This window comes from Carcharodon carcharias, chromosome 11 (assembly GCF_017639515.1).
Source record: "Carcharodon carcharias isolate sCarCar2 chromosome 11, sCarCar2.pri, whole genome shotgun sequence".
NCBI lineage: Eukaryota > Metazoa > Chordata > Chondrichthyes > Lamniformes > Lamnidae > Carcharodon > Carcharodon carcharias.
Genome location: NC_054477.1, coordinates 159,852,589 through 159,868,578, shown reverse-complemented (window position 1 = coordinate 159,868,578; position 15,990 = coordinate 159,852,589). Strand labels below are relative to the sequence as shown.

Below are 15,990 nucleotides of genomic sequence, written 5' to 3'. Positions count from 1 at the left end.
ATCGCCGTTCCTTCACTGTCGCTGGGTCAAAGTTGAACTCCCTTCCTAACAGCACTGTGGGTGTACCTGCACCACATGGACTGCAGCGGTTCAAGAAGGCAGCTCGCCACCACCTTCTCAAGGGGCAATTGGGGATGAGCAACAAATGCTGGCCCAGCCAGCGATGCCCACATCCCGTGAAAATTTTTTTAAAATGTAAAATGCGTGGAAACCCGCGCACTTCAATCCTGAGCCAAATTTCTGACTTTTAAAATTAAAAAAACTATCGAGCAGTACAAAGTTTACACTACACCGTTTTTGCAGAGGTCAGATGGTTTTTAAACCTGCCGGGAATGTTCAGCACTGAAAGGATGCGTACACCATTGTAAGGCTAAATCCTGATGAAGGCAGTCTGGGGAATGGTATATGTAACAGCGCTGGGATGTGTACTGTACCTGATGTGTCCATGACCCAGTTTTCCTGCATGGCTCTTTGCTGCTTTTGCGTGATTTCCATCTCCCTTGGCACATGACCTCGCCATTCCCGCAGAGCTGGTTGTTTCTCCTTGTGTGCACTTTTCTCGGGTACGATTTGACCTGGTTTTGCAGTGCTTATTACCACAGAGTGGCTTGACGTGTCTAAAAAAAAAATGTATTGCATCTATTTTTGAACAGTGCAAGTTTTTTTTATGCATGTGTTTGAGATGCTTGTGGTTTGCCATTGTGAAATACTGGTGTGTACACCAACAGATTCAGTATGTACACCAGCTTCATCTCCATAACTGAGTGGGATGCTCAATCCTTTGTCAGTGCTTCTCTACCTCTTACAGAAAGAACCATTGCAGAGGAGAACATGAGACTTTCTTTTCCAGAACAAGGTCCAATTTTTTGATCTCTCTACAAATTGAAAGAAAGCTCAAGGTCTTTATAGACCTCTAGTCATACACAATGTCCTCAATCCTTTACAGCAGATCCAATTTCCTTCTTGAACACAGAAGATTAATATTTTCAGGAGGAATTTGGATGGGTACTTGAGGGAAATAAACTTGCAGGATTATGGGGATAGAGTGGGGGAGGAATGGGACTGACTGGATTGCACTATAGGGAGCAGGCATGGACTTGATGGGCTGAATGGTCTCCTCCTATGCTGTAAATGATTCTGTGACTGTACACTTGTACCATTCCTGGAACCGACTTTCTGTGGTGAATATCGCTTCCTGCTTTTAGATCATGTCTCCTTGTATCTGGATGGTGGAACTGTTTAATTCCGTTTTCTGTAAATGCCTCCCCCGAGCTTGCTACTGTCACCTGTAACCATGCAGATGTAACCATGCAGATGAGGACATGCCAGCTCCGATGGTCATTTATGCAGAAATTGCATTCTAAGTGAAATTATATAAGTAGGCTGTTTAAACTAGGCAGTATTCCCCTCAGTATCGAAGATTATGAGCTGATATAATTGAAGTGTTGAAGATGACCCAAAGGCTTAAGAACAAGTTTCTCTGTAGGAACGTTTTGCTCTGTGATCACTCCATTGTGTCCTTCTGGTTCTACCCTGTATGTACTTCAACTCTTGTCCCACTGAAGGCCAATCCCTGGGTCACCCTCCTCCTGACTCTCCCTCCTCCTCCTCCTGACTCTCCCTCCTCCTCCTCCTGACTCTCCCTCCTCCTGACTCTCCCTCCTCCTGACTCTCCCTCCTCCTGACTCTCCCTCCTCCTCCTGACTCTCCCTCCTCCTCCTGACTCTCCCTCCTCCTCCTGACTCTCCCTCCTCCTCCTGACTCTCCCTCCTCCTCCTGACTCTCCCTCCTCCTCCTGACTCTCCCTCCTCCTCCTGACTCTCCCTCCTCCTCCTGACTCTCCCTCCTCCTCCTGACTCTCCCTCCTCCTCCTGACTCTCCCTCCTCCTGACTCTCCCTCCACCTGCCTCCCCCCATTTCTGCTAATATTCACCGAGATGTTCTCCCACGTGTCAAAAGTTCTCTGACAGAGCAGCAGGTTGCTGAAACTGTACCTTCCTGTACAGTTCACATGGTGTCTACAGGTTCAATGTTTTTTGTGTATAATCAAGCCTTTTTGATGTGTTTACAAAGGACATCTGGAACAGAAACAGGCCAATTGGCCCAACCAGTCCACGCTAGTTTTTATCCGCCGCTCGAGCCTCCTCCCTTCGTTCCTCATCTAAATCTATCATGGTAACCCCCCTATCCCCCTCATATACTTATCCAGCTCCCCTCAAGTGTATCTGTACAATTTTCTTCAACCACCCGCTGTGGTAGTGAGTTGCACATTCTCACCACTCTCTGGGTGAAGAAGTTTCTTCTGAATTCCCGATCGGATTTCTTGCTGACCATCTTGTATCGACGGCCTCTAGTTCTGCTCTTCCCCACAAGAGGAAACATTCTCTCTGTCTCCACTCTATCAAAATCTTTCATAGTTTTAAAGACCTCAATTAGGTAACCCCCTCAGCCTTCTCCTTTCGAGAGGAAAGCGAGCCAGCCTGTTCATCCTCTCCTGACTTCGCAGTTCTGGCTTTTTTACACCCTCTGTGGTGCCTCTGCAATTCTCTTAGTAACGTGGTGACCTGAATGGGACCCATACTGTAAATGTGGCCTCACCAATGTTCACATGAAGCGTAACTGAACTTTTCTACCTTTCAATTCTATCCCTCCAAAAATAAACCCTCAAGATTGGTTTATTTTTTTATTAACTTATTAGTTATTTTGTGCAGGAGTATTTTAATAGTTCAATTACTGACCTACTTCTTGACCATTTTTTTCCCTTAAATTGCCTTAGATCTTGCAGTTATTTCTAAATACATTCCACTGATTTAACATTGGGATTATTTGAATTGTTACATTTCTAATATTCCACAAAGCAGGTGACTTGACTCAAACAAGATTAAAATTCTTCCCTTTCTGATGTTGGGGCAAGCAGCAGTTTGTTCTGCGTTCACTCGCCCTCTGTATTAATGCTTGTCCTGTTCCTACCTGCAGTTCTAATGATTAAAGTGCATTATTGCGCAGTATTTTGGCTGGTGCTGGCTTTTCAGTGAGAGACAGACCCAGATTTTTCCAGAAGGTCAGGATGAAAGAAACTTGTCGTTTTTGACCAGCGCGTTGGGAGACGTGCCTTTGTAACAACCGGTTCCCCTCACGGTTCAGTGGAACCGGCTCTTTGCGCGGCCTCGGGCTGACGGGACTCAGCTGTGACTGGCCCTTCCGCCTGCGTAGCTGCAACAGGAGTGTTTGTGAAACTGTGGGCGAGGGCACGTCCAGAAGAGCATTAAAAACGCCTTGTCCAAAGTGCGACTTTAGAAGCTGACGTTTTGCAGAATAGGATTTTTCTTCCCATTTTCCACAGCTGGTGTAGAATGCGTTTCTGTTTCTCTCTCACTTCTGAATACCGGGGTCGATTAACTCTTTATGTTGCAGAGACACTAAGGAAGATGGTGTGAAAGTTTCCCAGTTGCTTCCTCCTGTCTCCTGCTCCTGAGCTGTTTGACTAGCAGAAGGCAGAAAGCACAACTGCTTAAAGTCGCTGCCCATCCGAGTCTGCCCTGCTTTGCCTCAATCCCAGCTGCAATTGAAGTTAATTTTAGGAGCCTTATTGGCTCGTTCCTTTATTATCAAATTTTAATAATTATTTACTAAATAATTATTCAAATTTTTAAAAAAGCGATGTCTGTGAATGATATGGAACAGGAGTCCATTCGGCCCATCATGCCTGTGCTGGTCCTTTGAAAGAGCTATACGGTTAATCCCACTCCCTGCTCTTTGCCTGCAACTCTTTTCCTTTTCACACATTTATCCAGTTCCCTTTCGAAAGGTCCTATTGGACCTGCTTCCACCGCCCTTTCAGGCAGCACCTTCCAGAACAGCTTCTCCTTATTTGCGCTATCAAAACCCCTTCATGAGCCTTGTACCTGTAAGACTTGACCCAATTTTTACATCACCTTGTGGTTGTTTCTTCACACAGCGAGTTGTTGTGATCTGGAAGGTGCTGCCTGAAAGGGCGGTGGAAGCAGATTCGATAGGAACTTTCAAAATGGGAATTGGATTAAATACTTGGAAAGGAAAGAGAATTGTAAGGCCGTGGGGGAAGAGAAGGGTGAGTGGGACTAATTGGAAAGCTCCTTCAAGGAGCCAGCACAGGGACAACGAGCCTAATAACCTCCTTCACTACCTTCTGACTCCATGACGATAACAAAATGATTATAGAGCTTGCGGACTGGCCCGGGGGAGGCTTAAATCTGAATTCTGTTCAGCTCGTATTCCTGCTTGTCCGTTCAGGTAAGGACGCCCCTCCCAGCTTTGTTTGGTTTGTAGCTTGACAACGATGTGGAGGGTGGGTGTGGGGAGAGATGGAAAGCTGCCTGGAGGAGGTGCCGACTCTCTGAGTGAGTGTGTGTTTCCAGATGAGAAACTGTTGTGCCGACAGTGATGTTTTGTTAGAGAATCTTATGGAATCAAACCCACCGACTAACAATGTGCCCATGAAGGAGCCAAACAATTGCCATGTCCCAACTTTGAGAGAAATGAAATGGTACGGCCCGGATTCCTATATGACTAAGATAAAAGCAAGATACTGCGGATGCTAGAAATCGGAACCAAAAACAGAAAATGCTGGAGAAACTCTGGCCTAACAGCATCTGTGGAGAGGAAGAAATAACAGTTAACATTTCGAATCGTTATGACGCTCCTTCGGAAGAAGAGTCATACGGACTCGAAACGTTAACTCTGTTTTCTCTCTCCACAGATGCTGTTAGACCTGCTGAGTTTTGCCAGCATTTTCTGTTTTGGGTTGTTATGACTAAGGCTCCTTAAGTCTGTAAGAAAGGCTTGAAGGGTTTAATTACAGCCGGCCTGAATGATTTCTGTACCCTGTATTTAAATTTCCAATGTTGATGTTTATTTTTGTGGAGTGGTCAGATTTCAGAGAACGTACGTTTTTAGAATTACCCCGTTTGTCTTTGCTGTTTTAACTCTGCAGACTTGCAGCTTGATTTTACACTGACCGATGACTTCTGCAAGAACCATTTCTTGGTGGGGTTGTTGCTCAGGGAGGTTGGCAGCGCGTTGCAGGAGTACAGAGATGTGCGTCAGATTGCGATCAGCGTGTTAAAGAGTTTGATGATTAAACACACCTTCGACGATCGATACACAGCCAAGGTACGCAAGAGTGGCCCGACACAGCCTCAGGGCAGGTGGAGAAGGAAAGATCTCTGTTGGGTTTTAGGCAAATGTGTTAGAGCGGAAAGTGTTGACCTCTCTCTTATGAAAGACTTTAAAAAATATAAATATATAGTGCAGTCTTATGAATGTGTGTCACAGGTGGATAAATGTTTAGCGAATCAGGCAGCAGACGACTTTCTGTGAATCACAACTGTTTTATTGTTAAACTATAGTTCAGCACAAATACCAATTTCCACTCTTCCCTTTTGAATCTTTTTCCTTGTCCAGAAACAACCCTGTTTTTACTGGATAGAAACCTAGCTCTTGAGTACAGGCTTCAGTGAGCATCACCTGCTCTCAATTCACCCTGAAGCCTTCCTGGTTTTACTCTCAAAGGGACCTGCATTTCGAACATTGTCAAACAGAGGGTTCGTTGAGCAAAAGTGCCCTGTGCCTGTGCAGCAACATCCCAATAAAGAGTCAGCACCTCCTACTGGTGGGAGAAGATAACTGACAGGGACAAACCTCAAAGAGAAGGGGAGTTCACACTACACTGGTTTCTCATTCCCACTCCCCCAGTGCTTAGAGTAACAACTCACATTTACATAGCGCCTTTAATGTGCTAAAACATCAAACAGAATTTGACTCTTAAGCCACATGACATATTAGGACAGGTTAACGAAAGCTTGTTCAAAGAGGTTGGCTTTAAGGAGCATCTTGAAGGAGGAGAGAGAGGCGGTGATGTTCAGGGAGGGAATTCCAGAGCTTAGGGCCCAGGCAGCTGAAGCCTTTAATTTCTGTTTCTATTGGACACACTATTCCCTCACTCATCCCCATTCTAAAGCTCAGTAATCTCCAATTTTCCACCTGTCGAGGTCTCCTACTACCCCCTTTATGCCAATACTCAAGTGAACAGCAATGGCTGCTTCCTCTCGCTCTAAACTATTGGATACATAAAGGGAATGAGACCATTTAGAGTCAGCTTCAATAACTACTCTAGGATACAGAGTACTAAGTACCGCAAAAAATCCCCAATGAATTTAATATCTGCTTAATTGCATAAATGCACCATATAAATGCTATGACTTTAAGAGCTGGTCAGAGGCTGGGAATTCTGTGGCCAGTAACTCACCTCCCAACTCCCCAAAGCTGGGAGGAGGATTGGTAACCGGAGGGGCACAGATTGAAGGTCATTGGCAAGGGAAACAGAGGAGAGATGAGAATTTCTTAACACAGCGAGTTGTTCTGACCTGGAATGTGCTGGCTGAAAGGGTGGTGGAAGCAGGTTTATTAATAACTTTCAAAAGGGGAGTTGGATAAATACTTAAGAAAGAGCCACAGCAAAGTTATGGCATCGAAAGAGGCCATTCAGCCCATCCAGCACCGGCTGGAAAAGAAACTGGCCACCCTTTCGAACCCCACCTTCCAACACCTGGACAAAGGAGTAAAGATTGCAAAGGAAATGAAGATTGCAGGGCTATGGGGAAAGAGCAGGGGGAATGGGATTAATTGACTAGCTCTTTCAAAGAGACAGTACAGGCATGATGGGCCAAATGGCCTCCTCCCATGCTATACAATTCGATGACTCCTGTGTTAATCTGAGGCTTCCTTCGCCAACTTGATGGAACCAGGAGGGATTGTTTTTGTTTTTCAGAATCTCATTTGTAAAAGCAGTTTTTGATCCATTTTAAACTGGACGAGAGCAGTCGTCCAGTATTTTATTTCACATTTGTAGCATCTCCGATGTTATTCAGTTTGCCCTCGTGCCGTTCGTAGCTCAGTCTTGCCACCTGGTGGACGCACGTAGTGTTGCAGCAGTTCAAACGGAAAGCCACAAGTCAACTTCATAATTGGTGGAAGGTAAAAAGCAAGTGGCTTTCCTTTCCAGACCTCCCATTCTGTCCCTACCGCAGACTTGCAGATTTTGCAGCTACTTGTGAAAAGCAGAAGCCAGTTTGACATGGGGGTCACTAGGAATCTACTGTTGTTCGGTTTCTCAGGATAGCCAACAACTGCTGGCTGTCCTGGGATATACCCACATCCTGCGAATGAATTGAAAAATATCGACACTAGTGCTCCTTCTAGTGGCCAATCAGAGTTACGACATCTTGGATCAATTCTGAATCAAAAGAGCAAAATCTCACAGTACGGAAAGAAGTCATTCGGCCCACCGTGTCTTTGAAAGAGCTATCCAATTAGCGATCCACTGCCCCTGCTATTTAATAAGTTAAGAAATAGGAGCAGGAGTAGGCAATTCAGCCCATCGAGCTTGCTCGGCCATTCAGTAAGATCATGGCTGATCTGATGGTGGCCCTAACTCCTGCCTGCTTGTCCCCCATAATCCTCGTCAATCAACAAACCCGTCTAACTCAGCCTTGAATATATTCAATGACTCAGCCTCCACTGCTCTCCGGGGGGAGAGAATTCCAAACAGCAGTGAGGTTCTGAGAGAAGAAATTCCTCCTTTTCTCCGTCTTAAATGATAAACCCCTTATTTTGGAAATGTGCCTCTTTAGTTTGAGATTCTCCTGTGAGGGGAACCATTCTCTCAGCATCCACCTTGTCAAGCCCCCTCAGAATCCTACACTCTTCAATAAGATCATCTCTCATTCTTCCGAACTCGAATGAGTATCGGCCAAACCTTTCCTCATAAGGTCCCTTCATCCCAGGATTCGCCCCAGTGAATCTGCTTTGATCTACCTCCCACAAAAGCCCAATAAGGTTTCTCCAATGCAACTACTTATTGATCCCCTTTTGAAATGAGCTGTTGAATCTATTTCTGTTGACCTTTCGGGTAGCACATTCCAGTTCATTAGAAATTAAGTTGCAAAGCAGATGGAGTTTTTGTATTTTGGATTGAGTTCCTTGTGGAGAATGTATTTCCCATGACTGTCTTGCTGTAATGGGGACTTCCGAATCCCACACATAAATGGACCTTGAATCCCGAGGCTACACCCAAACTGAGGGCAGAATGGCTTCTTTTGTCATGGCTCAATGGGTAGCACTCTCGCCTCTGAGTCAGAAGGTTCTGGGTGCAGAGACTTTAGCACAAAAAATCTAGGCTGATAATCCAGCGCAGTACTGAGGGAGCACTACACTGTCACAGGCCCCGCCTGTCCCCCCGCAGGTGGCTGTAAAAGATCACAGCACTATTTCGAAGAAGAGCAGGGAAACTCTCCCAGGTGCCCTGGTCAATATTTACCCTTTAATCAACATCACAAAAAAGCAGATTATCTGGTCATTATCACATTGCTGTTTGTGGGAGCTTGCTGTGCACAAATTGGCTGCCACATTCCCTACATCAAACAGTGGCCACAGTTCAAAAGCACTTGATTGGCTGTAAAGCACTTTGAGACATCGTGAAAGGCGCTATATAAATGCAAGTCTTTCCTTTAAATGCTCCATTGTTGAGATTAATGGACGTGCGGTGTCCCAGTGCGAGTGCAGCCATTGTTGGCTTCCAGAATCGATTTCTCATCGTGATCCTCATTCTTTCCTTTCCAGAGTCAGCAGGCCAGAATTGCCACTTTGTACTTCCCTCTCTTTGGCCTCCTGCTTGAAAATGTGCAGCGCATCAACGTGAAGGACTGCTCCCCATTCCCTATGAACCAGTCCAGCAACGTGAGTAGCATTGTCCGCCCAGTCGCTCTGGGAGGCTGGCGATTTGTTTTCATTCTGCACTGTTCCTCCTCTTTCCATTTCTGGGCTCCGCCCAGCGTTGCCTGGTCCATGTTGCAGGTTGTGAACTCATTGATGTAGTGGTTGTAAGTTTGCAAAGTGTGGAATAAAATCAGTGGACGTTGAGTGGGGAGACCTGTGGCAGCTACAGTTTAACGTGGGCAAGTGTAAGCTCATTAACTTTGATAAATCGCAGTGTTTAACAACGGTGGCAATATTGGAACTGTGGAAGAACAGGAAGAGGATCAGGTGTCCAAATAGCACAAACTGCTTAAAGTTAGTGGACAGGTACAAAAACTAATTCGGAAGGTTAATGGACTGTTGGCCTTTATCCTTAAGGTGCTGGAAGACAAAGGAGTGGAAATTAGGAAAGTTCCGGTTAGAGCACATTGGGAGTGAAAAAAAATAAAAACAAAAAACTGCGGATGCTGGAAATCCAAAACAAAAACAGAAACAGAAATACCTGGAAAAACTCAGCAGGTGTGGCAGCATCGGCGGAGAAGAGTACAATTGACATTTTGAGTCCGTATGACTCTTCAACAGAACTAAGTAAACCCCTTTCCTATTTTTCCTCAGTTCTGTTGAAGGGTCATGAGGACTCGAAACGTCAACTGTGCTCTTCTCCGCCGATGCTGCCAGACCTGCTGAGTTTTTCCAGGTATTTCTGTTTCTGTTTTTTGTTTTACATTGGGAGTGAATTTGCATTCAGCTCTGGGCACCTCAGGAAGCCCAGCATTTGTTGCCCATCCCTAATTGCCCTTGAACCGAGTGGCTTGCTAGGCCAGTTCACAGGGCAGTTAAGAGTCGACCACATTGCTGTGGGTCTGGAGTCACATATGGGCCAGACTGGATAAGGATGGCAGATTTCCTTCCCTAAAGGACATTAGTGAACCAGATGGTTTTTTATAAATATAACAACCGATGATAGTTGTCATGGTCACCATTATGGAAACTAGTTTTATATTGAATTTAAATTCCACCAGCTGCCGTGGTGGGATTTGAACCCGTGTCCCTAGAGCATTAGCCTGGGACTCTGGATTTGAATATAAAAGCTGGGAAATCATGCTGCAGCTGTATAGAACCTTGGTTAGGCCACACTTGGAATATTGCTTGCAATTCTGGTCGCCACATTACCAGAAGGATATGGAGGTGTTGGAGAGGGTGCAGAGGAGGTTTACCAGGATGCTGCCTGGTCTGGAGGTTATTAGCTATGAGGAGAGGTTGGAGAAACTCGGATTGTTCTCACTAGAGCGACGGAGATTGAGGGGCGACTTGATAGACATTTACAAAATTATGAGTGGCATGGACAGAGTAGATAGTCAGAAGCTTTATCCCAGGTTGGAAGAGTCAATTACTAGGGGACTTAGATTTAAGGTGAGAGGAGAAAACTTTAGAGGAGATGTGCAAGGCAAGTTTTTTACGCAGAGGGTAGTGAGTGTCTGGAATTCGCTGCCAGAGGAGGTGGTGGAAGCAGGTATGATAGTGGTTTTTAAGAGACAGCTTGACAAATACATGAATAGGATGGGAATAGAGGGAAATGGACCCCGGAAGTGCAAGATGTTTTAGTTGACGGGCAATATGATCGGCGCAGGCTTGGAGGGCCGAAGGGCCTGTTCTTGTGCTGTACTTTTCTTTGTTCTTTGTACTAGTCCATTGCTAGTATATTACCGCTATATCACCACCTCTTGTAACACTGCTTAAATGCTCCTGTCAAGCACCTGGAGACGTTTTGCTCAGTTAAAGGGGCTATCTAAATGCAAGTTGTTGTAAAAATGCATATGCTGGTGAGTAAAGTGACAAAACAACTCTTTTGGGCTGTTAGTTTGTTTTACATTGCTGTGTGTGGGAGCTTGCTGTGCACAAATTGGCTGCCAAGTTTCCTACATTACAACAGTGACTACGCTTCAGAAGTATTTCATTGCCTGTAAGATGATGAATAAAAAAAGAAAGTAACACACTGCTGGAGATCTGGAATAAAGACAAAATTGCTGGAAATACTCAGCAGGTCAGGCAGCATCGGTGGAGAGAGAAGCAGGGTTAACATTTCAGGACGATGACCATTTGTCTGCACTGATTCAGATGTGGACTTTAATATAACCGTTATTGCATTCCTAATGCCTCGAGTTTTTTTTTTGAACAGCAACTTGCATTTATATAGCACCTTAACATGTTAAAAGGTTTCCGCACACTTCAGAGGAGAGTGTGACGGACAAAATTTGACAGGGAACCACATAAAGAGATATTGGGACAGGTTGCAGAAGGTCGGTCAAAGGTTTTATAGAGGGTCTTTTTTATATTCTTTCACAGGATCTGGGCATTGCTGGCTAGGCCAACATTTATTGCCCAACCCTAATTGCCCTTGAGAAGGTGGTGGCGTGCTGCCTTTTTGAACTGTTGCAGCCCAAGGAGGTACACCCACAGTGCTGTTTGGGAGGGAGTTCCAAAGTTTTGACCCAGCGACAGTGAAGGAACGGCGATATATTTCCAAGGCAGGGTGGTGTGGGACTTGGGGGGCAACTTGCAGGTGGTGGTGTTCCCATGCGTCTGCTGCCCTTGTCCTTCTAGGTGGTAGAGGTCACAGGTTTGGAAGGTGCTGTCTAAGGAGGCTTGGTGAGTTACTGCAACGCACCTTGTAGATGGTACACACACTGCTGCTACTGTGCGTCGGTGGTGGAGAGAGTGAATGTTTGTGGATGGGGTGCTAACCAAGTGGGATGCTTTGTCCTGGATGATGTTGAACTTTTTGAGTGTTGTTGGAGCTGCACTCATCCAGGCAAGCGGAGAGTATTCCATCATACTCCTGACTTGTGCCTTGTAGATGGTGGACAGGCTTTGGGGAGTCAGGAAGTTAGATACTCGATGCAGAATTCCCAGCTTCTGACCTGCTCTTGTGGCCACAGTATTCATATGGCTAGTCCAGTTCAGTTTCTGGTCAATGGTAACCCCCAGGATGTTGATAGGAAAGCGAGGCAGAGAGGTTTATGGATGGAAGTCCTGTTTTTAGTTTGAAATGTTTCGGTTGATTTTAAGTCGTATCAACTGGGGAATTGGTATTAGGGATTTGAATATTGCTGAAAAGAGAGACACGTTGCTAAAGCTTTTCATCTTGCAGTCATCAGGACAAACACAAGAATGCCAAATTTCAAATGACCACAACAATTTATACTACAGGAGAAAAAGGTGTTGATTGGTTGGCAGGTCAACTCTGGCTGAAGCGTTGCCAAGGAGAATCAAATGGGGAATGATGGGCTCCCCACGCTCCCGGGTAATTGAAAAAAGGCACAAGACTTGAACATCTTCCTTTTGTTTGCCGAAAATTAGGGATTTGATTGCTGTGTAATGAGTAAACTTTACCATGGGTCCCCCTTCAGCTTCATTTCTATAGTTGCAAGTGGAAGACATGGAAGCGTATCTTAGGTAAGAGAGGGCTTGCTAAAATAACAACAAAATATAAGCAGAAAATTCTGGCAACACTCAGCAGGTCAAGGTGCCTTCTGCGGGGAGGGAAACAGAGTTAATGCTTTAGGTCAATGCCCTTTCATTAGAACTGGAAGAATTCAAAGATTTCATGGATTTTAAGGCAGTACAGAGGCAGGGTAAATGGGAGTGGTGGAGAGGAGAGAGGACGGTTTGAAATGGGGTGGAGGGCTTGATTGATTAAACAACAACTTATATTTATATAGTGCCTTTGACTTAGTAAAACATGCCAAGGTGCGTCACAGGAGTGTTATTAAACGCCGTTTGACCCCAAGGAGGAGGTATCGGGACAGGTGAGGAAAAGCTTGGTGTAAGAGCGAGGTTTTAAGGACGGGAGGGAGAGATGCCGAGGTACAAATAAATTATTTTGTGTTTTGATCTAGAGTGGAAAAGAAGATTCATCGTTCAGCTTACAAACAGGCGGTGCCATGCTGACTCCTCAGAAACCAGGAAGCACACTGGATAACAGTATCCACAAGGATGTGTTTGGTGTTATTTCTGGAACAGGTGAGACACTGGTGCAAAGTCAGCCTCTGGTTTTCAGTTGTACCGGACTCTATTTGCGTGGACTTGAGTTTACGATAAGCCTGTACGCAGCAGGTTAATCTTGATCCGCTGCATACGCGTGTGATACACTTCATGACGGTGCCACTGCTAGTTCTGTAGCTCAGCTGGTAATGCTGTCGCCTGAGTCAGAAGGTTGTAGGTTCGAGCCCCAGACCCAGAGAGTTGAGCACAGCAGTGTCAACTGACACTCCCAGTGCAGTACTGAAGGAGTGCTGCACTGCCGGAGATGCCATCTTTTGGAATAGACATGAAACCAAGGCCCCGTGACAGGTAGATGTGAAAGATCACATAGCCACTATTCTTCCTTCTTGTCCTGGGCCAATGTTTATCCTTCAACCCACCTATTTTAAAAGTCCAAAGTATCTGGGTCATTACCACAACTCTTGTGGGATCTTGCTGTGCACACATTGGCTGCCGAGTTTCCTGCATTTCAACAGTGACTGAACTTCAAAAGTGTTTCATTGGCTGGGAAGGGCTTTGGCATGTCCTGAGGTCTCAAGAGACGCTGAACAATCTTTCTCTTTTCCCTCTCTGTTTCTTTCTCTCCTTTTTCCTTGTTCCTTTATTTCCTCTCTCCTTAAGAACATAAGAACCAGGATTAGGCCATTTGGCCCTTTAAGCCTGCTCTGCTGTTCAGTAAGATCATTGCTGATTGGATGTGAGTTTAACTCCACTTTCCTGCCTGGCCCCCATAACCCTTGACTCCTTTGTCACTCAAAATTCTGTCTGACTCAGCCTTGGATATATTCGATGACCCAGCCCCCACTGCTGTCTGGGGGAGAGAATTCCAAAGACTAACGACCCTCAGAGAGAAGAAATTCCTCCTCATCTCCGTTTTAAATGGGAGACCCCTTATCTTTAACATGTGCCCCCTTGTTCGAGATCCCCTCACAAGGGGAAACTTCCTCTCAGCATCTACCCTGTCAGTCCCCCCAGAATCTGATATGTTGCAATAAGGTCACCTCTCGTTCTTCTAAACTCCATTGAGTACAGGCCCAACCTGCTCAACCTGTCCTCATAAGACAACCCCCTTCATCCCAGGAATCGACCTGGTGAACCAGCCCAGTCTTTTTCGGGTGGCTCCAAATTTAAAGAGGGTGGGAGGCTGAGAGGACCATCTTGGAACAGCTGGGTCTGGAGATGATACAGGGATGAGTGAGGGTTTCAGGGGCAGATAAGCTGAGGCGGGGGACAGAGACGAGCTACGTTACTGAAGCAGAAGCAGGCGGTGTTAGCGACACAGTGAAGCTGGGGTCAGAAGCCTATCCTGGGGGTCAAATAACAAATGAAAGAGTTCAAAGAAAATGGAAGAAAACACCTTTCCTTTTTAATGCCCCTATACATTTTCTTCAGGGTGTTTGCTTGCCAGTCATGTCCTGGAATCATCAAGCTTTGGAAGGTTTGACAAACCTCCTGCACACCCTTGATCAGAACTGTCGCTGTATTGAAATGAAAGTTGATTTTGGGGTGTTGACATGTTGTCGTGTTGTCAGGACGACCTGTTAATTTTTTGTAATGTATGTTACCCAGTAACTTGGAACTTCCCTCTTCGGGATAACCTCTCACGCGTCTTTATCCATTGACAGCTTCTCCTCATGGATCCTCTACCCCGACCATCAGTGCAGTGAGGCACGCAGACTCCAGAGGCTCTCTGATCAGCACCGATTCAGCCACCAGCCTACCAGAACGGAATGCTGAGAAGAGTAACTCCCTTGATAAGGTAAAATTTCACCTCAAAACTTTGGTGCTGCTGAAGATATTAACTGTCAACTTGATGCTTCGATGTTAAGTAACATGTAGGATGTACTTGGTTGTATTTTGTACGCCGTCGGCCCAGAATTTGCAGGGACGGGTCAACTCTTGATGTGCTTCCATCGCCCAGACGTTTTCCCTCACCCTTTGACTCAAATAGTTTTCCAGTAATGTGCAAAGGCAGCAATTTCCTGAAACTCGTGAGGAAACTGAGGATGAGCTGCTGTTTCTCCGAGGCTAATGGCAGAGCGAATCCTCCAGAAACTTGTGGCGATTCACGACCAACTGGGAGTCTCACTCTCCGTCCAAGTTAATGGAAGATTTACACCTGAGTGATGGTGAGGGCTGCGAAACCCACCTTCACCTTTCCGGCAAATTCTGGACCATCAGTGATTGCCTTGTGTAACGCTGCTTGAGAGTCTAAATGTGACCTTGCCTCCTTTATACTAACAGAGAGAAAGGCTGATTAGGAGACACTCTGCCTTTGCAATGCTGACTAACAAAGAGACTGAGGACACTTCGAAATCTGCACGGAGGAACTGTGTTACTATGGATTTTTCCATTTTGACTATCCCGGTCCTGCCAGAGAAAATCTTGCATGCTGCCTTGTCTCTTGAAGTATTTGCCTCTTGCTTGTGTATCTGAATTTGTAGCTGCATATGTGAGTGAACGAGACCATTATTAGCAACTCCGGTAATAGTCGGCGGATGAGTTCCAGGTCACAGGCTGGGAATTCTGTGGCAAGTAACTCACCTCCTGACTCCCCAAAGCCTGTCCACCATCTACAAGGCACAAGTCAGGAGTGTGATGGAATATTCCCCGCTTGCCTGGATGAGTGCAGCTCCCACAACACTCAAGAAGCTGGACACCATCCAGGACAAAGCAGCCCACTTGATCGGCACCCCATCCACCACCGTAAACATTCACTACCTCCACCACCAATGCACAGTGTGTACCATTTACAAGCGGCACTGTAACAACTCACCAAGGCTCCTTTGACAGTACCTCAAACCCGTGACCTCTACCATCATGGGAGCACCACCACCCGGAAGTTCCCCTCCGAGTTACACACCATCCTGACTTGGAAATATATCACCGTTCCTTCACTGTCACTGGGTCAAAATCCTGGAACTCCCTCCCTAACAGCACTGTGGGTGTACCCACACTACATGGACTGCAGCGGTTCAAGAAGACAGCTCATGGTCAGCTTCTCAAGAGCGATTAGGGATGGGTAATAAATGCTGGCTCAGCCAGCGATGCCCACATCCCAATACAGAATAAAAACATTGGAAAGAATCCCTGTATTTAATTGTGTATCTAGCCAATATAGGTTCGTAATTTCAAATAAACCCCTGAAATTTT

The 15,990-nt window shown here is 45.8% G+C and overlaps 1 protein-coding gene across 6 annotated transcripts in view; it reads left to right on the top strand.

Moving 5' to 3' along the window:
- Positions 1–15,990, top strand: part of dock9b (dedicator of cytokinesis 9b) — a 298,109-nt gene that overhangs the window by 207,953 nt on the left and 74,166 nt on the right. For all 6 annotated transcript variants that reach the window (XR_005944397.1, XM_041198638.1, XM_041198635.1 and 3 more), the window contains exons 31-34: positions 4,973–5,151; positions 8,659–8,775; positions 12,693–12,816; positions 14,463–14,596. Coding sequence is in view for 5 of the 6 variants with exons in the window: in XM_041198638.1 (XP_041054572.1) it covers positions 4,973–5,151; positions 8,659–8,775; positions 12,693–12,816; positions 14,463–14,596 (554 nt within the window). In the remaining variant the exon portion in view is untranslated. The remainder of the gene's footprint in view (positions 1–4,972; positions 5,152–8,658; positions 8,776–12,692; positions 12,817–14,462; positions 14,597–15,990) is intronic.